This window comes from Oryctolagus cuniculus, chromosome 3 (assembly GCF_964237555.1).
Source record: "Oryctolagus cuniculus chromosome 3, mOryCun1.1, whole genome shotgun sequence".
In the NCBI taxonomy this organism is placed as follows: Eukaryota; Metazoa; Chordata; class Mammalia; order Lagomorpha; family Leporidae; genus Oryctolagus; species Oryctolagus cuniculus.
In genome coordinates, this window is record NC_091434.1 from 105,097,899 (window position 1) to 105,123,765 (window position 25,867).

Here is a 25,867-nt window from a genome sequence, read left to right on the forward strand (position 1 = left end):
GATGAGATTATTGGGAAATCCATTGTGATGTATAGAATAGGGAGTGAGATGATAAGAGAAGATATGGAAAGTGTAGATCTCAGAGGGAGTGAAGTCTGAGAAGGTTCCCTGGAAGTATAAATCTTCAGTATCTGAAAGAAGCCCAGAGGAGTAGATGGGTAAGGAGTGTATCTGATACTCTTCCCACAGGAGTTATAGGAAAAGTTGGTAGCAGTGTAAGAGGGGATCAGTACTCATTCAGTATTGGAAATGGTGAGTGGCTGGGTGGTTACTGCTTCTCTGAGGTGGGTTCATTAAGTGCAGAAGGGTCTGAGTTTTCGGGTACCATTGGTAATGGAATTTGAGTCTGGGTGAACTTGGCTTTGAATGGCCCTGTATGACGAGGGAGATGGGAAAGCTTAAGATGGGCGAGGTGGATCCAATGGGAGATTCCCTGTAACTTCACTGCTATAGGAGTAGTGAGAGTAACCCGGTAATGTCTGGTCCATTTAGCCTGTATTTTAGTGGGAGTAGAGGGCAAGGAGGAGTGTGAAGAGGACATGAAGTCCTTATCTCCCACTATGATGGGAGGGGAGCTATGTGAGGTAGTTGGACCTTGAGCTGGGCAGTAGGTGTCTGTATATTTCCATGACTCTGTTCCTAGATGTCTGAGAGGAATGAGTAGATGGGATGGCAGGAGTGGATATTGAGAGTTTATAGTTGGAGGAATAAAGGGATGTCTATACATCAGTTCAAAAGGTGCAATATTGAGAGGTTTTTAGGAAAGACCCTCATATGGAGTAGAGCCATTGGGAGTAGTTAGTCCAGTCCAAGTGGAGCTCAAGGGAGAGTTTAGTCAGAGCATCTTTTAGCATACAATTTGCCCATTCTACTTTTCCTGAGGATTGAGGGTGGTAAGGAATATGGAAATGCCAGGGAATCTTAAGCACCTTGGTAAGTAGCTGAGTTACTTGGGATGTGGGACTGGAGAGAGCCAGGGACCCCAAAACAGGGGATAATTTCCTGAAGGATGTTGAAAACTGTTAGCTCCCATTTGTTAATAGTTGGGAAGGTATCTATAAATAGCAAGAGATATTGAAAAGGTTGCACTCTGGGCATATGGGTGAAGTCAACCTGCCAGTCAGAGGTTGGCAGGTGTCCTCTGGCTTGATGGGAGGCAAGAGTGGAGGATGGAGGTTAGTGTTAGGGTCTGTTCTTTGACATACAGAACAAGAAAGGTGAGTTGTTGAAGATATTTGGTATCTTCTGGTGAGAGGGGAAGAGATTGTTTGACAATCTACTAATCTACGATAGTAGAGAAGAGACATTGGGATGAAACAAATGGTGGAGATAGAATAAGATAGACTGAGTGGAGGGCTGTTGAGACAGTTGGTCTTGAGGGTGCTTTGCTAGTATAGCGGGTGGAGTAGAGGACAATGCCACCTGATGAGCTGTCTGATCTGCCCTGTTATTACTGGCAGTGATGGCAGAATTATCAATATGATGAGCCTTTCAGTGAACAAGTCTGATTTGTGTTGGAAGACGGGCTGCCTCTAGGAGAGCAGTTATGAAAGTAGCGTTGGAGATGGATGTCCCTTTAGTATTAAGAAGACCCCTTTCTTGGCTGGTGCCACGGCTCAATAGACTAATCCTCCACCTAGCGGCGCCGGCACACCGGGTTCTACTCCCGGTCAGGGCGCCGGATTCTGTCCCGGTTGCCCCTCTTCCAGGCCAGCTCTCTGCTGTGGCCCAGGAGTACAGTGGAGGATGGCCCAAGTCCTTGGGCCCTGCACCCCATGGGAGGCCAGGAGGAAGCACCTGGCTCCTGCCTTTGGATCAGTGTGGTGCGCTGGCCTCAGCACGCTGGCCATGGTGGCCATTGGAGGGTGAACCAACGGCTAAGGAAGACCTTTCTCTGTCTCTCTCTCTCAAATCACTGAGTTGGATAGGGAATGTGGAAGGCATATTTTGAGTTAGAAGAAACAGTCATAGATTTGTTTTTTGCCAGCATAAAAGGCACATGTTAGAGCATAGAGCTCAGCTGGTTGATTAGTAGTATTGGAAGGGAGTGGTCCTGTCTCAACAACATTGGTGGTTGATACTACAGCATATCCTGCCCTTTTGATTCTCTCATGAAAGACAGAGCTACCATCTGTGAATCAGACTAGAGTGGGGTTAATAAGGAGACCTTCCTGGATATTTGAAGGATGAGGTAGTAAGTGTTCGATAGTCTCAATGCAGGAGTAGACAGGAGCTGAGTGATCCGGAGATGGGGGTGGGGGCATAGCTGGTTAAGGGAGGACAAGGTTTAAAAGTGAGAGATGGGTCCTCAATTAGTGCCACCTGAAGAGCCAGAATGTGAGATGGTGGGAGAGACTGGAGGCCCTTGTAAGTTAGGAGTTCTGATAGTTGGTGTGAGGAAAGAATGGTGAGCAGTGAGCCAAAGGTGAGTTTCTTTGCCTCTTGTGAGGACTGTTGCTAAGGCTAGCACCTGCAAAGAGGGTGCCCAGCCCTTGACTATGGGAGTCTAAAGCTGTTCTGGAGCAATTGACTCAGGGACTGGGCTTAGGAGAAGGGAGGGGAGGGACTGGGTAGGGATGGAATATCCGTTTGGTGTAGCTGGAGAGGATGGAGGTCAAGATGTAGATTGGGTTTGTGGCAAGGAAAAGGGTTTGGAGGGAGTAGACATGGGCAGGGAATGGCTTTGAGAAAAGGATGAACAGGGGATTTGAGATAAGGGAGGGGGAGGTGCAGTGAGAGCTGCAGTAGAAGCCAATGCCACTTCCCGGAATCCCTGGGTAGGAGAGGGAAGTGCTGACGAGATATCACGGATGGAGCAGTTGGTGGGCTCTGCGGATGCCAAGTGGGAGATAATGGCACTGGGGCCTGAGCCACTGGGGCCCCAGGAAGTGGTTGAGCTGGTGCCTGTGGTTTGGATCGATGGAGGGGTTCATCAGCTGGCTGGATTGAAGGAGGCCATGGAGGCAGTGATGGTGGCTTTGGTGGCAGGATCGAAGGTAGAAGAAAGGGTTTTGGCTTTTTAGCGAGAGCTTTGGAAGTTAAAAGAGTTTGAGCCAGAGAGCTAGAGCAGTTAGAAGGCTTAGACATAGGAAATCTTCCACTTTTCCCAACAGTCACAGGAGTGGTAGAGAGCCCGATAATGTTGGGGTTAAACGTGTCATTAAGCAGCCGTTTGGAATGAATTGCTGAGGTAGGAGACAATCAAGAGGAGGATCAGAGGGAATGTGGGAAGAAGGAGCTCCCATGGTGACCCGTAGAGTTGGATTGGTGGATATCAGGCATCCCTGAGATCATGGCTGTCCCGACAGGAGGATATGGGAACAGATGGCAGAGGTCGTCACCTACACACCTACTGGAGCCCAGGGCTTAGCCTATAGAAGGGAAACAGGGGTTGAGTTGTCACCCACAACCACTATTGCCTGGACACAGAGTCTGTAGAGGCATGAGGCTGTAGGAGTTGTGGTGCCTGGTACCAGGACTTCGGGATGGAGTAGAGTGGTAGTAGAGGTTGCCGTGAGAGAATTCCTATTCCACGAATTACCTCAAGATTTTAAAGGCTGATGTGTGTATGGAGATCACAGAGTGTTCAGTGGTGTAGAAGGAGTTCTGGGAGTGTGTTTTGTGACTGGCAGAAATCCAGGACCCCAAAGCAGCTCAGATCCCTGAAGGGAGGGCAGGGTTGATGAGAGAGCTTGGATCTGAGTCACAGCACCCATGTAAGGCCACCACAAAACACACCAAACACCAGAGTTAAGAGAAAGGTTTATAGTTGGGTGGTGGAAGCCCAATGGGCTGGGGGAGGGTGGGAAGAGGGCAGGAAAGTAAGAGAGAGAGGCATCAGGAGAGAGAGAAAGAGAGAGAGCGTGCACATGTGCTGGAACCAGGTCCTGTTATAAAGGGAAGTAGGAGCAATGAATCCTATTAAGGTGGGGTAGAGCTGACAACTGTGGTTGGGCCATGGGGCTTAGGACCAAAGCTTACTGTGCAAAATAGCCATGGGAGCCAGAGCCTAAGATGGTGTCTGTAGCATAGATGGCGCCACAGAAAAGATGGTACCATTTTACTAACAAAATGTATTCAAGATTTTCTAGAAGTATAGTAAACAGTTTAGGTGCATTTCAAGCTAGTGGAATCTTTCGATCAGTAATTTTTGCTTCTATGGTTGTCTATTACTGAGGAAAGTAGAAATAGCTTTCAATCCAATTCTTTGTGTTTATAAAAATTTCAAACATTAAACACTTCATTTTTCTAAAAAGTGAAATCATTTCTTATGACAAAATATTATTTTCTTAATGAAAATTGGTTTTAGAACTCTTTTTAAAATATATCAGAAATTGGCTGGTGCCGCGGCTCAATAGGCTAATCCTCCACCTTGAGGCGCAGGCACACCAGGTTCTAGTCCCGGTCGGGGCGCCAGATTCTGTCCCAGTTGCCACTCTTCCAGGCCAGCTCTCTGCTGTGGCCAGGGAGTGCAGTGGAGGATGGCCCAAGTGCTTGGGCCCTGCACCCCATGGGAGACCAGGAGAAGTACCTGGCTCCTGCCATCAGATCAGTGCGGTGCGCCAGCCACAGCGTGCCGGCCATGGCGGCCATTGGAGGATGAACCAACGGCAAAGGAAGACCTTTCTCTCTGTCTCTTTCACTGTCCACTCTGCCTGTCAAAAAATATATATCAAAAATTCAGAAATAAAGGGAATGCTATATTGGATTAAATAAGATAGAAAACTTCAGTATGTTAAAAAAAAAGCTCTTTTAAATAGTAGATAAAATTACAAGAGGAAAAACTTAGAAGTAATAATACACGAAAAAGAGTTACTTTCATAATATTCTAAAAGTACCTTCAATAATTAATAAAAAATAAGACAGAAGGAGCCAGCGCTGTGATGTATCTGGTAAAGCCTCTGCCTGCAGTGCCAGCATCCCAGATGGGTGCCAGTTCTAGTCCCAGCTGCTCTCTTCTGATCCAGCTCTCTGCTGTGGCCTGGGAAAGCAGTAGAAGATGGGCCAAGTCCTTCAGCTCCTGCACCCATGTGGGAGACCCGGAAGAAGCTCCTGATTCCTGCCTTCGGATCAGCTCAGCTTTGGCTGTTGCAGCCATCTGGAGAGTAAACCAGCAGATGGAAGACCTCTTTCTCTCTTTGGCTCTACTTCTTTCTCTGTAACTCTTTTTTTTTTTTTTTAAATCTTATGGATTATTTATTTCAAAAAGTTTTCATTTAATATTTTCAGGCTATGGTTGACTTCAGATGACTGAAACCATGGAAAGCAAAATTTTAGATAGAGTGACTATTGTATTCATCTGTCTGTGTCAGGCTTATTTCACTTAATGCCTTCTAGATTCAATAATATTTTGCCTGTGAAAGAATTTTCACCATTTTAAGCTTAAATAATATTTAATGTAACTGTCCAACAACAGATAAATGAATATATATATATAGAGATATATATATATATATAGCATGCTTTCTTTTCCATTTATCAATTGCTTGACACTTGTTATTTCCATGTCTTAGTTACTTCAATGATTTTTTTATTTGATCTCTGTAACTCTTTCAAATAAATAAAAATAAATCTTAAAAAAATTAAGACAGAAAGCATAATGGAAGACAAATAAAAGGGGTCAAAGCAACCTTCAAAAAGCTCATGTAAATGTGTGTTATGAAAAACCATGTACAGAATTCAAAGATTTTGTGCCACAATAAACATATTTGAAATCCAATTTCCACACAGACTTTTACTCTTGCATTTATTCACAACAAGGAAAATATCAATTAAAATACTTTCTTAGTATGCAATGTACCAATAAACATATATACTTCACATGTATTCAAAGAATCTATAACATATATTTCATTAGTATTCTCATAAACTCCAATACAATCAGCAAAATGAAAGAATTTTAGTGACAATGCACCAGTGAAACTCAGTTGTCCCACGTTAGCCTACATATGGTATCTATATGGAGGGACAACATGCTAAATCCAGCAGTATCTCACATGAATCTGCATGGAAGACTAGGAATATCTTGGAATTTTCTAAATGTTATATATGAGACAATGCTCTGTCTCTTCGATGAGACCTATTTAGTAATTTTAATATGGAAATAAATGATTGATTAACATTGTTCAAAATATAATTTTGAATCTACCCTGTTCATTGATAGCTATGCCTCAATTACTATGAAACTCAGATTATTATTAAATAGAATCTTCCCCTCTTTCCTAATACTAAACTCGGGCTCTTGTAGATCTTTCATAAGTTCTGCCTTGAGATCAGGTGGTGCTGTTGTGGTAAAGTTGCAGGTTTCTGTCAAAAAATCCAAAAGCAGGTCTCCATTTTCATTCCCATCAAGGAAGCAGTCAGATATATCCATGGTGGACAGAAGATCGTAACACTCGTACTTAATCCCTAGGCCGTCCAGCATCTCAGTGAGGTCAGAGGACGTGATATACTGGCAAAGGTCATTTTGAGGTAAACGGGATCCATACTTTCTCCACAGCTTGTCCCAGCCACTGGTTCCTGAAGAGTAAAACAAAGTTCATGCTTTCATTGTCTTTCTGCCAGGCAGTAAATGCTAAGAATAAAACCATGAACAAATAATATCCTTTCCTTTTGTGCAGCTTCATTTAAGGAGCACAGTGGCAAGGGGCAGGGAGAACATCATATAAGTAACTATGTCGGACACTAGACAATGATATGAGCTAAGTGCAAAAATTATCAGAGGAAGGGATAAGTGGGTCAAAGAAGGAGCCAGCCTTGTGGCTTAGGGGGTTAAGTCATCGTCTGAGATACCAGTATCCTTTATGGGCACCAGTTCAAGAGCTGGTTGCACCACTTCTTTTTTTTTATATATTTTTTATATTTTATTTTATTTAATGAACATAAATTTCCAAAGTACAGCTTATGGATTACAATAGCTCCCCCACTATAACTTCCCTCCCACCCACAACACTCCCGTCTCCCACTCCCTCTCCCCTTCCATTCACCCATTGACATCAAGATTAATTTTCAATTATCTTTATATACAGAAGGTCAATTTAGCATATACTAAGTAAAGATTTCAACAGTTTACACCCACACAGAAACACAAAGTGTAAAATACTATTTGAGTACTAGTTATAGCATTAATTAAACACCTAAGAGTAATTGTGTATTAATTACAGAGTTCAACCAATAGTTTAAAGTAGAACATAAAAAATACTAAAAGGGTAAAGTATTAAGTTCTTTTTTTTTTCTTTTTTTTTGTTTGTTATATAGTTTTTTTTTTTAATTTAATAAATGTGAATTTACAAAATGGCTCCCCCCCAACCTCCCTCCCTCCCGTGGCCCTCCCCTCTCCCACTCCCTCTCCCATCCTGCCCTTCATCGAGTTTCATTTTCAATTACCTTCATATACTGAAGATCAACTTAGTATATACTAAGCAAGAATTTCAACAGGCTGCACTCACACAACCGCACAAGATATAGGGTATAGGGTATTATTCGACTAGTAGTGTTGTTTTTAAGTTTCATAGTAGAACACATTAAGGACAGAGATCCTATGTGGGGAGCATGTACCCAGTGACTCCCGTTGTTGATTTAACAATTGGCACTCTTATTTATGACGTCAGCAATCACCCGAGACTCTTGCTATGAGCTATCTAGGCTACGGAAGCCCCTTGAGTTCACCGACTCTGAACTTGTTTAGTCAAGGCCGTATCACAGTGGAGGTTCCTTCCTCCCTTCAGAGAAAGGTGGTTGTGCCACTTCTGATCCAGCTCTCTGCTAATGGCCTGGAAAAGCAGCAGAAGATGGACCAAGTGTTTGGCCCCTGCACCCACATGGTAAACACAGGCAAATTCCTGAGCTCTTTTTTTTTTTTTTTTTTTGGACACGCAGAGTTAGACACAGAGAGAGACAGAGAGAAAGGTCTTCCTTTTTCCGTTGGTTCACCCCCCAAATGGCCGCTACGGCTGGCGCGCTGCACCGATCTGAAGCCAGGAGCCAGGTGCGTCCTCCTGGTCTCCCATGCGGGTGTAGGACCCAAGCAATTGGGCCATTCTCCACTGCCTTCCCAGGCCACAGCAGAGAGCTGGACTGGAAGAGGAGCAACTGGGATAGAACTGGTGCCCCAACCAGGACTAGAACCTCGGGGTGCTGGCGCTGCAGGTGGAGGATTAGCCAAGTGAGCCGTGGCGCCAGCCGAATTCCTGAGCTCTTGGCTTTGGATTGGCACAGCCCTGGCCATTGCAGCCATGTGGGGAGTAAACCATCAGATGGAAGATCAATCAATCTCTCTCTCTCTCTCTTATTCTCTCTAACTCTGCCTTTCGAGTAAGTAAAAATGAATCTTAAAAAAAAAAACAGAGCATCAAAGAGTTGGAAAGACTGATGCTTATCTAGGGTGGTCACTAAAGGGCTGTAATCACGCAGTGTTTGACTAGAGGCCTGATAGCAAGCCCTGTGGATAGCACAGGAAAGATTACTCCAGGTATAAAGAAGAGCAGCCTCAAGGGACCTGGCACCATGTTTGTAATATTTAAAAATCTAACCAGAAATCCAGTGAGATTGGAATTGAGTGGACAGGAGGGGAATGGACAGAGGTAAAGGGAGGGGGCGTGGACAGACATAAGGTTGGATGGGGTAAAGGGAATAGATTAAATGCCAGATCACATGGGGCCAGATGGCAAACTATTAAAATATTATCTAATAGAATTTCTGGACTGGTGTGTTCTATACCTGTATTTCCAACAGAGTACCAACTCACTACTGTGGCTATGGAGCACTTGGAATGTGGCTCGTGAGAATGGGGAACATAATTTTAAGTTTTGTTTCATTTCATTTAAATCATTTTTTTTTTTTTGACAGGCAGAGTGGACAGTGAGAGAGAGACAGAGAGAAAGGTCTTCCTTTGCCGTTGGTTCACCCTCCAATGGACGCCGGGGCCAGCGCGCTGCGGCCAGCGCACCACGCTGATCTGATGGCAGGAGCCAGGTGCTTCTCCTGGTCTCCCATGGGGTGCAGGGCCCAAGCACTTGGGCCATCCTCCACTGCACTCCTGGGCCATAGCAGAGAGCTGGCCTGGAAGAGGGGCAACCGGGACAGAATCCGGCGCCCCGACTGGGACTAGAACCCTGTGTGCTGGTGCCGCAAGGCAGAGGATTAGCCTAGTGAGCCGCAGAGCAGGCTTAAATCAATTTCAATAGTCAAATGTAGCTTCTGTATTGGACAGGTCAAAATGAGAGTGACTTCATTCACATATTAGTAAGGTCTTTCTGTACACAGAGATGTGAAAAGACTAGGGACCAAAGGACAGTGGCAGGGAGGACACCTAGAAGTCTACAGCAATAATCTGGTGACAAACAATGGTAATTTATACCAGTAATCTGGGAGGGGAATAATGGCAGTTGGATGTTAAAAGCTCCCTTGGGGTTTGCCAACAATTTGGATACAGAGTGTGAACAAAGAAGAGTCAGTGATGAGCCCAGGAATCTTGGCTTGTAGGTAGAATTGCCACTATTAGAGATGGGAAGATCAAAGGAGGAGCAATTTTAAGTGTATCCTCAGGTACCTGGTTTTAGAAATGTAAATTTGAGATACCTATTGGATACCCATGTGCTGATTTGAGGAAGGTAATTCTGTTAGTGTGAAGTTCAGAGGGGAGGTGTCGCTCCCCCTCTTCGTGGAGGAACGACACAGGACCCTGCGCTATTCTTTTGTCTGCTCGGCCCTCCCCGGGTTTGCTGCTGGTTCTTCCCGGGTTGGCTACTGTCCCTTCCACCTCCGTGGAAGGGCGGTTCCCCCTGCCACTTTCCCCACTTCTGCGGGGGAGCGGCACACCGCCGGCCGGCTCTCTCGGGGGCTGCACAGGTGTTCCTTCAGATAGATGTTCCCCTTAGATGTTCCTGGTGCATGTTGTCTCTCTCCTCCTTTATAGTCCTCTTCCACCAATCCCAACTCTGCTACCCACACGCCGAGTACGCTGCTCTCCTCCAATCAGGAGCAGGTCCTACAGTTTATTGGTTGAACTGGAGACAGCTGTGTAGAAGCTGTTTCTCCCTTCTCAGCGCCATATTGTGGGAGAGCAGATGCATAGAATAAGTCTTAATTCCAGTAACTTAGTCTAGTCCGAGTTGCTCCCAGTTGCTCCCCACAGGGAGGCTCTAAGAATAAAAACTGAAATGGAAAGAGGACAGTATATAAATAATGACAGAGTTAAAGCAAAAGGATAGCTTGTATGCATGTATACCATGAGATGCCAATAACTAGATGTATTTCTATAAATTTCATCCCAAGTTTCAGAAGACATTTTGGCATTGTCTGTTGTAATTTTGAAAAGTCAGCCTAGGTAGACATTAAGAGTTATGTCATGTGAGAAACAGAGAGAAATGCACTGAACTGTTCTTCTGACACTTCATGAATGAGATGAGACCTGTTATTTGGTCTTTCAGAAACTATTTCCTCATCTGTAAAATGAGGGTTACTCTGCTTACCTCGAATGCAGCTGAAAGTAATCATTGAGATAATGGATATGAATAATTGCACATTGGTAAGTACATGACAGGAGAATAACACATGCTCATAAAATAAAAAAAGTTGTTTTCTAGTGAATTGTTATTAGTTGTAAATATGAACTTCAAAAAGCAAACCTCCTGTTCATAAATTTGTACTAGTAACAGTTGAACTTGTATGTATGGACCTTCTAATACCTTTTCATTGCCCACAGAGTGTTGTGTAGTAATTAAAAGTCCAACCACTTGAGTATAAAACCTAGCTTTCCCTCTTGCTAGGTTTATGAACCTATAACTCAGTTTTATCTTCTATAAAACAGGCATGACAATGCAAGAGATCTTCAGAAATTTCAAGGAAAATCTGTCTTATGAAAAAACTATGCATGGATTTTCAAACATTTGTACCAAAATAAGCTGCTCTTTTTAAAATATTGATTGATTGTTATACTTGAGAAATAGTGAGACAGGAAAGAGAGATAGAGAAAGGGGGAGAGACAGAGCAAGAGAGCAAGCTACCCACTGGTTTATCCACCAAATGCCCACTATGCCCAGGGCTGAAGCCAGGAGCCAACCCAAGTCTCCCACATAGGAGGCAGAAATCTATCTACTTAGGCCATCATTGCTGCCTCTCATGATTTGCATTGTCAGGAAGCTAGAGTTAGAATCCAGAGGAATCAAACCCAGGTTCTTTTTTGCAGGGCTTGGCTGGTAATAAATATGTCTGCTCCTAAACTTGTTTTATAATTCAATTTTTCCACAAACTATTTGGAATCATCTTGTGTACTCTATTCCTAGATTTGCTGCAAAGACTGAGTTAATAAGGTAAAGTATTTAGAACCAGGCTGTCACATAGTAAACAGTGCTGAAATATTAGGAAATGAAGATGGATTTGGTCAAAGAAATGTAAGAGAGAACTTATATCTTCTATGTGTTTCCAGGAAGATTTCAACATTAAGCTCTTTTGGTCCCCAAATCTCCCTTATCTAATGAAAGTAATTGACTCTATGAAGAGTACACAAACAGTACAATATCCACCAAGTCATGTATTATACAGTAATTATACAGTGTTTACAGACCTCTGGCTTCATGCTGGATCAGGCTCAAATTCCCAGATTTACCTCAACACAAGATATTACTGCTGATAGGAAATGGTAAATAAAATACAGCCTCGATAACTGATGTTCTACTAATATTTCAGAAGAGGGAGCAATAACTTCAAGATATGCTCTAGGGGAAGGTAGAACTGGAATAAAGCAGAAAAAATTAAACCTCAGTCAAATGAAAAAATGAGGGTCGTGAGTATGTACTTAAAAATCTTTCATTCGAAAGACAGTGGATTGTCGTCTCAAATAATTTGCCTGCAAACAAGACTTAACAAGACTATAAAGCATGTCAATGTTTGAAGACAGGCTCTGTTGTCACCATGATTATTTCTGTTAACCTGGAAGAGGAAAAGGAACCAATCACTAATTGCAGAAAATTTGATAGCATCAGGACTATGAATTGGTGCCATTTCTGAGCTGAGCAATTATACACTGTCTGACCAATGCATTATCATAATGACTCTCAGTGGGCACAACATATGGTGTTACTTTCATTTTCAGCATGATAGAAACCAGATTCTTTTTCCCACTGTATTAAAAATAATGCACTATCATTTGCCTACTTCCTTAGCTGGACAAAGAGAGGACAGAGAGAAACACTTCAGGCACCTCCTCTGGCTCATTTCCCTTTATCAGATAGGTTGCTTTTCCATGACCATGTCTCCCAACCAATACTCAACTGCAACATTTGCCACGAGTATGCTGCTGACATTTTAGTGTTTTAGTGTGGGATACTCCTCATTTTTAAAAAATATCTAACTCTTTCATTCTTATTTCTCTTTCTTCTTCATACCCAAATCAAGTCTTTTTCAGCTTCACAATAAGAAATTTCCGCTAGTTATCACTAAATCGATGTTTACTGTGCTGAGCTAACTCTGTTATGGATACTTCAGAGCTCAGAGGAAAGGTTCTTCTCTCAAGCAGCATGTATAATAGGGCACCAGGTAGTGCATTTAATTCCAATTTCAGTTTCTCTTTCTTTCCCTAATTACTCTTGTTTTCTTTATTCATTGTTGCCCTTGTCTGGCTATTTTTGTGTGCAATGAGTGTATGTGAGTGTGTATGTGTGCATTTGCATACCCACATGCACTTTTCTAAAAAAAAAAAGGAATTCCCTTTTTTGATAGATATTCAGAGTTCATTGCAGTTCTAGTATTATAATGCAGAAATAGTAAACAGTCACTGTAGGGACATTTGTCATGTATCATCTGTGTGTCAAAGCCTTTACAAAGATGGGAATAGAAATGAGAGAGACCTTCCTCTCAAGGAACCGTGCTGAACTTCCCTGTATGCTTCTGATAGGAGACTTGGAACAATGCTGAGAGTATCTCCGTGTCTGGATCCTCCATTAGGGCAGGAGCCTTTCAAAGGCAGAGAAAAGGTAATAATCATCTTTGCAGCCTTCAGAGTCTACTACTGACTGATGGTAGGTGCTCAATAAGCAGAATGTGCCCAATCTACACATCACTACCTCATGCAGCAAGCATAGAACCAAGAGTACAGCTGTGCTTTGTATATGGCTTAACACGCATGGTGCCTGAGGGAAACTAGATCCTCTGCAAAATTAAACTGAGGAACAGACTCCATTGTTTATTATTGTACAACCTATTAAATTCCACACATGAGTGTTCATACAGCACTCAATTAACAGAAATACCTATTCAAAGATATAGCTTATGAATTTGATAATAGATCGGTCTCTGAGACAAGAAAGCAAGAACCAGAGCTACATGTCGTATTTAAGATAACCCTTGCTGGTGTGGGGAATGTTTGGCTGTTTTTTTCTCGCCCTGCTAAGGCAACCATAGGTGGGAATCAGCATTCAATAAATCTATAGCAGGCTAATTTTAAAGTTGGTAACTTTGTATGACCTGTGAATAACGTTATAATTATCCAAATGGACCTTGGCAGAAGAAAGGTTCCCCACTGCTACCTTAGAACATCATGTTGATCTTGGCCATCTAGGCACATTACCCGGATGAGGTATTTGCTAGAGGAATGCTCTTAGAAATTTAATTTATTAACAGTTCTAGGTTGTTCTAAATCTTCCTGTGATAAGTTCTTAGACTGCATTGCGGAACAGTTATAGATAGCAATATTACCCTGAAGCAAAGGTAATATAGTCATAAGCATCTTCACTTTTAGGAAATTGTGGAATGAATTCCATTTAGACAGTGACAGCAAGAATTTTGATTTAAAAAAGCCTCATGAACTACTTCAATGTAGGTGGTCCAAGTTTGAGGGGAATATTCAAATAACAAAAGTTTTAATCTGGTAAGTGGATGGTGAATTTTGAGAAGGCAGGTTAGGCCAATAGTTCTTACACATGGCTGAGAAGATGTGTAGAATTGGTACCTGAGGTGACCTGGGGAGGATTTTCAGTCGTTTTCTTTCCACACATTAGTCTATCAGTTAAGGATTTGATGCTGCATCATCAGATGACAAAAATGGTTTCTAACAATGTAGATCATCCCTAAATTGACACTGATTAGAAAAAATAGACACTGATAGAAAAAAAATCTGATTGGAAATTTCTTGTGATTGAAATTTGTTTCTGGTATTGGAAACTAAGTTTCATCTATTTTTTTCTAAAAGTTGACCCATATATTTTTAGTGGGTGAATTAATACCAAAAGCAACTATTGCTATTTTTAAAAGAGGAAAGCACAGTCGCTCCCATCCACTGAGGGCAACAGGATTTAATTCCAGGAAACACATTGTTACCACAGGTTTGTGGGTACCCAGGTTTATCCAGGTGATCAAGGTCAAGTAGATGGAGTTAAACTGTTCATAAAACAAATCACAGGGCTGGAATAAGGAACTGAAGAGCTGAGGTTTTAGCCCTGAGCTAAGAAAACACGAGGGAAGTCAAGAGAAGTTATGAAAGTAGGCCCACAGCCTCAGAATCAGCCCTAAAGGCACTCGGATCTGGCTGAAAAGCCCATGAGAGTATTTCAGGCATGGAAAGCCAAGACACTCTGGCAAAAAGATCTCTGTGAGTGAGATCCCAGTGGAAAGAACAGGTCTTCAAAGAGGCAGGTGCCTTTCTCTGAAGGGAGGAGAGAACCTCCACTTTGACTATGACCTTGTCTAAACAAGATAAGAGTCGGAGAACTCAAGGGGCTTCCATAGCCTTGGAAACTCATAACTGGTGCATAGGGAGATTACTGATGCCATAAACAGGAGTGTCAATTTGTAAAGTCAACAACAGGAGTCACTGTGAACTTACTCCTCATGTAGGATCTCTGTCCTTAACGTGCTGTACACTGAGGCTTAATGCTATAACGAGTACTCAAACAGTATATTTCACTTTGTGTTTCTATGGGGGTGCAAACGATTGAAATCTTTACTTAATGTACACTAAACTGATCTTCTGTAAAAAAAAAAACAAAAAGAAATTATCAACTCCCAACTTGACTCTCACTGGGATTAAACATGACAATAGGTCTGATCTGATTTCATCATCATTTAAAAAAAATCATCTATTATTTTTCACTTTATGTTTCTGTGTGGGAGCAAACTGTTGAAATACTTACTTAAGGTATACTAAGCTGATCTTCTGTATATTAAGATAATCGAAAATGAATCTTGATGTGAATGGAAGGGGAGAGGGAGTGGGAAAGGGGAGGGTTGTGGGTGGGAGGGACGGTATGGGGGGGGAAGCCATTGTAACACATGAGTCGTACTTTGGAAATTTATATTCATTAAATAAAAGATAAAAAAAAAAAAAAGAAAGTAGGCCCACAGGAGGCAGGCCCAGAAACAGCAAGAGGAAGGCCAGAAAGAGTGGCTGTGGGACTTTAGGTCAGTTTCTGTTCTCTACTCTTCTTCCTTCCTGTGAGTCTCAGCATCTCCCAGAGTCAACCAGTGCTACTTCAGAAAGAAGGAGGCAGGGCATAGGGTAAAGCATCCGGGATGAGGAAGGGGGCACTATGATTCATGAAAGATTTGGAGAAAGAGTATCAAAAGTTCAATTGTGAATGGAAATTTGGAATCTACACAGAGTCTAGAATACACAGGTGTTTGCAGGGCATGACCTCCAGGAATCCTGCTGAGTAAAGAAGGGATGGGGAGTAGCGTGGACTGCCTACGTTAGTTGGGATGAGAGCTCTAGTCATTTACTATGGGTTGTTAAAATGAAGTGTGAGCCCGTAAGACTGGAGAAGACTGTTGCACTAAACTGATGACAGCAATCAACATATTTGGCTATTCTTTTTCTCTTTTCAGGTAGAATAATTTCTTTAACTGCAAAGTAAATAGAAACTTAAACTTATATTTAATTAATTCATGTGGTTAGTGCTTCTGATGAGTACAGGTTAAGAAACTAAGACACTTTTATCCTTAGGAAAGACAGAAGTGGAATATTCAAAATTAATACATGTAAATCTATTTTCTCCTTTGAAAAAAGTTTCTTTATATTCATTTTATTTAAAAGGATGAACAACTGAGATAGACAAACACTTAACAACAGCTAAGGCCAGGCTGGGCGGTGTCAGGGACCCAAGTACTTGAGCCATCATCGGCTGCCTCCCTACTTCACATTATCAGGAAGCTAGAGTCAGAAATGGACCTGGATTCAAAACCAGGCAGTCCAATATGGGATACAGGCATCCCAAGAGGTATCTTAACTGCTGGGCCTAACATCTGTCCACATTGACTCCATTTGATAAATGGTTCATTTTTTAAAAAGGATTTATTTATATATTTATTTGAAAGGCAGAGTTACAGAGAGATTGGGGGAGGGGAGTTGAACCTTCCCTCTGCTGGTTCACTCCCCAAATAGCCACAACTGCCAGGACTGGGCCAAGCGGAAGTCAGGAGCCTCATCTGAGTCTTCCATGTGGACCCAGGCAGGGCCCCAAGCAGTTGGGCCATCCTCTACTGATTTTCCCAGGTACATTATCAGGGAGCTGGATGGGAGCTGGAGGAGCCGGGACATGAATCGGTGCCCGTATGGGATGCTGGTATCAGCTTAGCCTGCTATGCCACATGGCTGGCCCCAAGCAGCTCTTTTAAGAAGAAATAGATCTGATATTTCTTTCTTGTTTGTGTAAACCCCTTCTAAGTTTAAGTGAATTTGGTAAAGGAAGGAATTTGTCAGAGACTCTTTAATCATAACAAAAATATTATTTTTACATTTTTATGTCTAGGAAATTTAACATTGTTTTTCTCTTTTGGACATCTGTCTCCTATGCTATAAGCCATATTGTAGATTGTGAATTGAATATTAGTTAAGTGAATAAAATGTAATTTCTAACATCAAATTACATAGATTGAATAATTTTTGACTAAAAATACTTCTTAAAGAAAGCTAAATGAGCAAACTGTTGAAATCTTTACTTAACATATACTAAATTGATCTTCTGTATATAAAGATAATTGAAAATGAATCTTGATGTGAATGGAATGGGAGAGGGAGTGGGAGATGGGAGGGTTGTGGGTGAGAGGGAAGTTATGGGGGGGAAAAACCCACTGTAATCCAAATGCTGCACTTTGGAAATTTATATTTATTAAATAAAAGTAAAAAAAAGAAAGCTAGATGATTTGAGTCTTTACTCCTTTTCTTTTGGTTTTCCTCTAAGAATATATATTTACATAATACAGATTTATGGAGACATATAATGTAGGCATCAGAATCCAGGAAATACTCTTGAATAAGCTAAGGTTTCAGAGACCAAGTTCACACAACTAGGAGAACCTCAGCATTCTTGCCTTGTGTTACCATACACTTCACTGCGTCTATTTTAGTTCATATTTCTTGATGCCAATAATTTCATGGATCATGTCAACTCGTTCATGATAGAACTTGCAGAATACTGAAATCTATAAGGGTACTTAGTCAATTCTTAGATGCTTATAATAAGACAAATCATATACTTGCTAAACTTCAGGCTGGCTTTATCTTATTGGTAGACACACTTAAAGAACACTGCTTTCTAGCACCCAAATGTTTAACTTCCTTAAATTATTTTAGAATAAGCCAAATATAAATTGGATGATAAAACTACTATTTATATAAAATATTTTCTAAAATCAAACATATATGACTTTTGGATGAATTACTATTTTCCTGTGTATTACTTTTTTATTATTGATTCAGTTTAACAACAATAGACTCCCCCCACAATGCTCATAACTGAGTTTAGTTTTGTGTTCCTAAATGTTGTATAAAGCACTTCAGCCAAATGTCCTCATCTAGAGAGGTTAGTAAGAAAGATCCAATTTCCCTAAATTGTTCTAAATAAGAAACCGGACCTTCCTTACATAAATGAGTACTTTTAAATAACTAGCAACAAAAACTGCGTATCACTATGTTCCCTTGAGGAGGGGATTGTGCACAGGAGCTCTCTATTGCCAAACTCCCACCTAAATTCCAACCTGGGATTACAAGCAATTACTTCACCATCTTTAAAAATTTTCCTAATATTTATGAACAAATGCGTTTTGTAATATGTTTTTTTGTGCGTGAGACCTGCTATAAGCCTAAGAATATAGAGACTCTCTAACTATGGGCAGACAAACCATAAGGCCTACTGAATGAAAGGAGTCATGAACAAATGATGTCAATAACACTAATGTTTCATTTTTTAAAAATGCATCTTTATGTTCTTTGTTGGTGCTTACTATATTTCTGGAAGCAACATAGCATTATCAAATGCCTTCTTTGGAAATTAAAACACCAACACAAAGGAAAACAAGTGAATCATTTTTGGTAGATATTTGAGAAAAGTTGAAATGAAACATTTTGTTGATGATTCTAGAAATGTTAAGTAATGAATTATGATGGCATCTCAAATATTTAAACCTTATTTATTAAGAGGGAAAAGAGATACTCAAGTGATGTCAATAGGTAAATATAAATACGTTATTTTAAGAAGCCTCATTTAAGAGTTCTTTTCAATTGAGTTTCCTCTGAGTTATAAAAATCAATTGATATGTAGAAGATAAAAACATCTTTCCAAGAGAAAGAAGTAAATGTTAAATTCCACTACACCCACTAAATTGAAAACTCTTTATGAACAACACCTAATACTATGAAATTTATTGGCTATGATCAGAGACCAGGGAAAATTTCACAGCAAAAAAAATACTTGCTTTCTTCAAAAATATGAAACTATGCATACATGCATTACTGCTGTTTTAAAATTCAGGCTGAATGAAAATAACTTACCTGACACAAGAATAATGAGCATCTTTGCATTTGTAGCTAAGAGACCATGGAAGAATTTCAGGGTAGCTGAGATGTCTTTTACATAATACAGCATCTTGAAAGGAGGAAAAAGAGAAATGAGATAGTTTTCAATGTTGAATTCTTTGTTTCTTGGACTAGTTACTATAAAATATGATTTTCAAGTTGAGTGGATTTTTATCCAGCAAAACATTTATGAAATCTAAACTTCAGATTTAGATTTTATAAGGAAAGATAGAACAATGATGTGACAAAATATTTGGGGAAAGGGAAACCCTATAGTATTCACTCAACTAGAGTCAAATAGTTTTAAATTTACTCTCCTGTCTTCCATAATACATTATTTTATAGCTGGAGATGCTTAGTCTCCATTTCACATGGGGGTATTCATCCTCTGCCTATTTTATATTTTGTGAATTTTAGTTCTTCTGGGAGAAAATGGTGCCAGCACCATAAAAACAGACCCTATTTCATGGAACATTGCTTAAAATTAAGCCCTCTGCACGAGCTTCTCCATATGCTCACAGATGCTGTTTTTAAATCACAGGAAATGTGACAGACTCTGACATTGACATATTCTCTTGGAAACTGGACTGGAGGAAGCAAGAGGTTACTTGTTTGGTCAGAATGTTAGAATCAGCCCATTCATTTTAGTATTTCTAGACCAGTCCCTAGTGAAGTGTATACCTTTGCACTCATATCACAGGGCTTGGAGTTATACTTTGAGAGTGGAGCACTTTCTGTGATGTCTTGCCTCATCTGAATCCTGCCCTCCCTGCCCCCTTACCCAATACATACACAGACACTTCTTATATCTCATGTTCATCTCTCTCTTAGAAAAGGATTCAACATTCCATGTAACATTCTCATAGAATTCATTGCATAGAGGAGGAATGAGTTATGCAATGTCTATACCACATGATAAAATAAAATGGACTAGTACATGGCCCATATTGCCTCAAGGGCCATTTTTAGTGTGTCAGTTCACATTATCTACCACAGGGACAATAGATAGGTATCCAAATACAGCCAATTCATTAGATGGCTAGCAATCTATGACCCAACCTGGCAAAATATGAGGAAGTGGGCCATGGCAGATGGCCTTGAATTTTTATCTAAGAAACACTGAGATTCTCCAGGTTGATAGTGAATATTAAATTGAAGAACTTTGATGAGACCATATTTCTAGGGCTATATGGAGAAGTGACAAGACATAGACACAGCACAGAAAAATACGGAGGAGACAATGGATTGGGAGGAGAGAGAGCAATAGAAAAGGAAATAGAAGGAAGCAGAACTGCTATAAGAATGAATTTCCACGGAGGTTTCAAGAGACATAAAAGTCGTTCATTGAAGCCATACCATTTTTTTTTTTTTGATGGGCAGAGTGGACAGTGAGAGAGAGAGACAGGGAGAAAGGTCTTCCTTTTCCTTTGGTTCACCCCTCAATGGCTGCTGTGGCTGGTGTGCTGCGGCCGGCACACCGTGCTGATCTGAAGCCAGGAGCCAGGTGCTTCCTCCTGGTCTCCTATGTGCGTGCAGGGCCCAAGGACTTGGGCCATCCTCCACTGCACTCCCGGACCACAGCAGAGAGCTGGACTGGAAGAGGAGCAACCAGGACTAGAACCCAGCACCCCAACTGGGACTAGAACCAGGTGTGCTGGCGCCTCAGGCAGAGGATTAGCCTATTGAGCTGAAGCGCCGGCCTAAAGCCACACCATTTTCAAAGAAGGAAACGGGATCCAGGGCATAAATGTATAGGTAATTGGCTTTTGATCAGAGGAGGCTTTTATAATAAAATGGAAGATGAATAGGTATATGTTTGCAAGTTTACATAGCGAAAGATGGATTTCCATATTATATTTGTATTTTTTCTATACTGTTTAAAGTGAGGTCATTTGTTGAGAATTAAAGTTTGGGAAAGGTTGCAGGAAGAGTAAGGAGAAATGAAAGTCATAAAATAGTTATGTGAGGAACAGGAAAGGAAACCTAACAAGGAAACTTCCTAGGTTTACTGGACAATGCCAACTACTCTTCCATAGGCAAAAGATGTTTGCCAGATAGAGGAGGAGAGATGTAAGATTATGTAGATCTGTCAACTTGGAGTCATTTCTTTGTTTGATTTCTTTTAAGTTTATTCCTATGGGGTCACCATGGTTGTGGACTACAGAAAGAAAAAGTGTTTTGTTGTTAATCAAGTGGTGTATCTAAAATAGATACATCTCCCGATGATAGCTAATTCCCAAAGCCAACACATCACGTATGCTATCCAGAAATATCTCTGATCTATGGAACTTTACCCCCATATCCACTACTAGATATTCATCTACTACTAGCTAGTCTGTAGTGATACTGGACCAAGGAAATGAATTCCTACTTAATAAGTGGATGACATCAGTAAAGCCTCATTGACCTGAAGAATCCTCTAACCTGACTCTTCTACCACGGTCACCCTGTCCAGGCCATCTTCACACGGCAAAAGTGAGAAGATTCAGAAAAACTCTGGGACAACTGTCTCTCCAGGTCATTAGAGACACTGGAGAACTGGATAGGATATGTTACTACTCTATTGTCCTCAAGTCTGTTTGTGAACTCTCCATTCTCAAAAAACTAATTCAGCCAACATTCTAAAAAAAGGTGATTATGGAACAGAGAAAACTGGCTTTTTGAATGTTTAAGATATTATTAATATTATCAACTTCTCTATTTCAAGAGATAGTGCTCACTTGCAAAATTAGAAATATGGAGTTTTCTCTTTTGAAATTAAAATATTATTCACTCCGTACATGTTTTGAAAAATCTACTTTCTGAGGATATATTATAATAAATATTTTTTACCTGAATCATATGAATGAAGTCCCATTTTTGAAGCACTTTTTTCTCCATCACTCTATTTTGATATTCAGATGAGGTCTCCTTATGCCAAGCAAACTTTATGTTCTCGAGGTTTGATGTCTTGGCTACAAGCTCTAAAATACAGAGAGGAGGTGGCACACCATCAATTTTAATTGCAAATGTGGAACCCATTTCCATTTAGAATTTTAATGTAATCAATGTTATATACATAACAGATATAAAGCATTTTTTTACTTTTTTTGTAGCATGGGGAAACTAAAGAATCATTCTTTTTTAGTATTAAAAGAAACTGAGGTGAAAGAAAGAATCAATAATAAATATGAGAACACTGGTCAGACATAGGTTATATTGTCTTCATATTAACAGAGAATCAACTGGTAAATTTTATCAGTGAAAATAGGATGTGAACCAAGTGATACGGTTGTAAATCCAGGAGTAGGCAAATCATGACCCACAAGATCTGTCTGGCTTACCACCTATTTTGGTATTGAACCACTAGCAAAAAGCATGCATTCTTCTACTTCCTGACTTCATGTCTTTGTCATTCATGAGTCATGTCATTACATAATGACATGATTGAAAACAAATTAAAAGAATATTTCATAATATTTAAATTATATAAAATTCAAATTTGAGTGTTTTTAAGTAAAGTGGTTTTTTTTGTTTTTTTGTTTTTATGTTTTGTTTGTTTTTTTTTTTTTGACAGGCAGAGTGGACAGTGAGAGAGAGAGACAGAGAGAAAGGTCTTCCTTTTTCCATTGGTTCACCCCACAACGGCCGCTGCAGCCGGCGCGCTGTGGCTGGCGCACTGCGCTGATCTGAAGCCAGGAGCCAGGTGCTTCTCCCGGTCTCCCTGGCCACAGCAGAGAGCTGGACTGGAAGAGAAGCAACCGGGACAGAATCCAGCGCCCCGACCAGGACTAGAACCTGGGGTGCCAGTGCCACAGGTGGAGGATTAGCCTATTGAGCTGAGGCTCCAGCCCTTAAATTTTTATTGGGATACACCCACATTCAGTTCACATTTATCTATGGCTGTTTTTGTGCCATAATTAACTAGTTGGGACAGAGACTGTGTAGCTTCCAGGTCTAAAATGTTTGCTATTTGCCCCTTCTCAGAAAAAAAATTTCCTGATTCCTGCTATGACCCATTAAACATTAACTGTTCAAGGTCAGGGATTCTGTTTAAATATTTCTGAATGCAGGAATAAATAACTTTGTTCCTAAGAATAAACATTAAAAATAATAGTTGATAATGACAGGGGAATAGATGGGGAATCAATAAAAGAGTCCAGTAATTTACTGTTCACATTCTGAAGTATTTAGTCGTATCTGCCAAGAGTTAATGCATTCCTTTTCCAAAAAAAACTTACAAAGAGCATATCACAGTAATCATATTAATCATTCATGATAAAAATTTAAGATGATAACCCTTTGGGATAGGCTTTGTCAATTAACAACTTAGGTTATAGGTACCTTTGTACTTGGTGATTTGTTCAGCACTTGGTTCAACTACTTCATTGTTGATATGAACTCCTGGGAATTGAACCTGGACTTTGGAGAGAATTTGAAGATCAATTTCACCTAGAAGATGAATATATGAATAAATCACATTGTCTCAGAAAGAAGCAATTAAGAACAAATGGAATTGATTTACTATCTACTATTTATAACAGGAAAGTTAATTATGAATAAAAAATAATTCTCAACTTGCCCTGCCACAATGCCTATGATGAAGAAAAGATGGGTTGTAAATAATGATAATAGGATTTGAGGAGAAATATAAATGCTATTCATTCATTCATATAATTTTTAAGCATATTCATTTATTTAAGAGATGGAGAGACAAAGAGACAGAGAGCAGGGAAGAGGGGAGAGAGAAGAGAGAATGAGAGAGAGCGAGCTCTCAACCATTGGCTTACTTTCTAAATGCCCACAATGTTCAGGGCTGGGCCAAGCCAAACTCAGGAGCCAGGAATTCAATAGAGGTCTCCCACATAGGTGACCGGGACTCAACCGCTTGAACTATCCACAGTGCCTCCTAAGGTCTGCTTTAGCAGGAAGCTAGAATTGGGATCTGGAGCTGGGAATTGAACCCAGGCTCCACTTAACTGGCATCTTAGCTGCTTGGATAATTGCCCCTTATATGAACATTATTTAATATCTAACACTGTATTTCACTAAGTTAAAGATGCTATTGACTATAGCAGGTAATTATTTTGTTCTACTAAGTCAGAAAAATGCTGTTAATCGTAACTTTAATATTTATCAATAGGAAGGCAAAATATTATATATATTAAAAGGTTTTTAAAATTGTACATTCGAACTAATAAACTAGGATAGGGCAGAAGGGTTTTTTTTTTTTAAATGTCAGATTTAAAAATCTACACAAAAGTGTGTCAGGTGCAAATGAAGGATTCAACAATTTGTTAGACATTTGTCCTCAAAAACACCACTCTGTAGTGGAGGAGACAGACGTGTAAACCACCCTTACTACATTGGATTGTGAGTGGGGGAAGGGTAGGGAACATTGAGGGAGAGGTAGAAGAGTCCAGAGTGATGGAGAGCTTCATGGAAGAAGATCACTCTTGCCCTCTGTCTCTCTCAGGGAAGCAAGAGTGGGCCCAGAGATTGTGAAATGAGGGACTACAGGAAGAGGGTACAGAACACAGAGGCACAAAGTCAGTAAGTAGATTAAGACATATGGGACTCCTAGTTCAGAATTCTTAGAATATTGGGCATAGTAGAGCCTCCAAGAAAGAGGTGATCTCAGGTAAATGGAGAGGAGATTGCAGGAAGAATAGCTATTTATTCATTAACTCACTCATCAAATATTAATCAGCTATTTACCATGTACCAAGCACTGCACTAAGCTCTAGCAAATGATGATAAGAGGAGCACATAGATCCCTGACTGGAAATCCAGCCTGCAAATGGTAGTGGTAAGTCAAAAGAATTTGAGTTCCGAACTTTTCTTCTTATGTATGGACTAAATGAGTGTGACCCTGGGCAATTTGCTTTACCTCTCCAAGTTTTATTTACTCAACAGCAACAACAAAATAATAATAGTACCTAACTTATGAGTTAGGTTAAGGTTAATGAGGTGATACCAGAATAGACTTGGCACTGAATAAAAGTTAGCTGTTACTATTTTCATTGATTTCCTTGAGTTTCTCTCTTAAAATGTCTTTTCTTGCCCTACTGTTGATGTCTCCAATTTAAGCTTTGAAATTTTATTCGATTAGGTTATGATGCTGACCTTCATTAAAATGGAAATCCTCCTGGCAAGATTAGCATATGGAAATTATGTTAGTCTTTAATGTTTTGGCATAATTGGCATTAACAGGACAGTTAGAAGGTTAGACATGGCAGATGGTAAAAACATAGGTCATAATATGGGAAGTTTGAAAAGGAGATAATGAAGACAAAACAAGAACAGAAGATGCTAGGCAAAGACAGGACAGTCAGAGCATAATGGGTGCCCTAAGTACTGGTAATAGTGTATGATGTAAGTGGTGTAGATGGTTGGGGAGGAGTCAGAATGAGAAGAAGGTAAAAATGGGGGAGGGAGTAAAGGAGGTTATGTGACAATTGTCTCCCAAGCAAGCCCTTTTCATAGCAAACTTTTTGTTCCTTCTCTGCTATCTATAGATTCCATTTATTGGCCATCTATCATTTGCCAAAAACTATGATGCGCACTTTGATGCAACATCTCAGTTAATCTTGATGACAAACATAATAATATTACTCCCAGCTGGATAAGAGGATGCATTTTGATTATCAGGAAATACTTACATGGCACATCTGTCTAAATAATAAAGTGGTTTTTTTGAATGCTGATAGAAAGAAACCAAATACTGAAAGTTCCTAAAATAGTCTTCTCCAAAATAACTATTTTTGAAGGAAAAATATAGCTAAGTCAATAGACAAAATAATACAAGTTGTCAGGAGCAGCCATTTGTCCTGGTAGGTAAGCCTTTACTTGGATGCCTGTATCCCGTATTGTAGTGCCAGGTTCAAGTCCTGGTTCTACTTCTGACCTCAGCTTCTTGCTACTACAGACAGCAGGTGATATCTCAAGTTTTTGGGTCCCCTACAACAATTTGGAAGAACCAGATTGAGTCTTCAGCTCTGGCTTTAGCCTGGTGCATCTCTAGCTGTTAGGGGCATTTGGGTAATGAACAGGTGGATATAAGATCTATGTCAGTCCATTTCTCCCTCTTTCTCTCTCCCT

The 25,867-nt window shown here is 40.4% G+C and overlaps 1 protein-coding gene across 1 annotated transcript in view; it reads right to left on the bottom strand.

Moving 5' to 3' along the window:
• Positions 1-5,719: 5,719 nt before the first annotated feature.
• The window catches only part of HNMT (histamine N-methyltransferase), a 47,525-nt gene continuing 27,377 nt past the window's right edge, over positions 5,720-25,867 (bottom strand). The window contains exons 3-6 of the mRNA XM_070071549.1: positions 23,111-23,218; positions 21,620-21,750; positions 18,764-18,857; positions 5,720-6,519 (exon numbers count right to left, since the gene is read on the bottom strand). Of these exons, the coding sequence (XP_069927650.1) occupies positions 6,164-6,519; positions 18,764-18,857; positions 21,620-21,750; positions 23,111-23,218 (689 nt within the window). The 3' untranslated portion in view covers positions 5,720-6,163. The remainder of the gene's footprint in view (positions 6,520-18,763; positions 18,858-21,619; positions 21,751-23,110; positions 23,219-25,867) is intronic.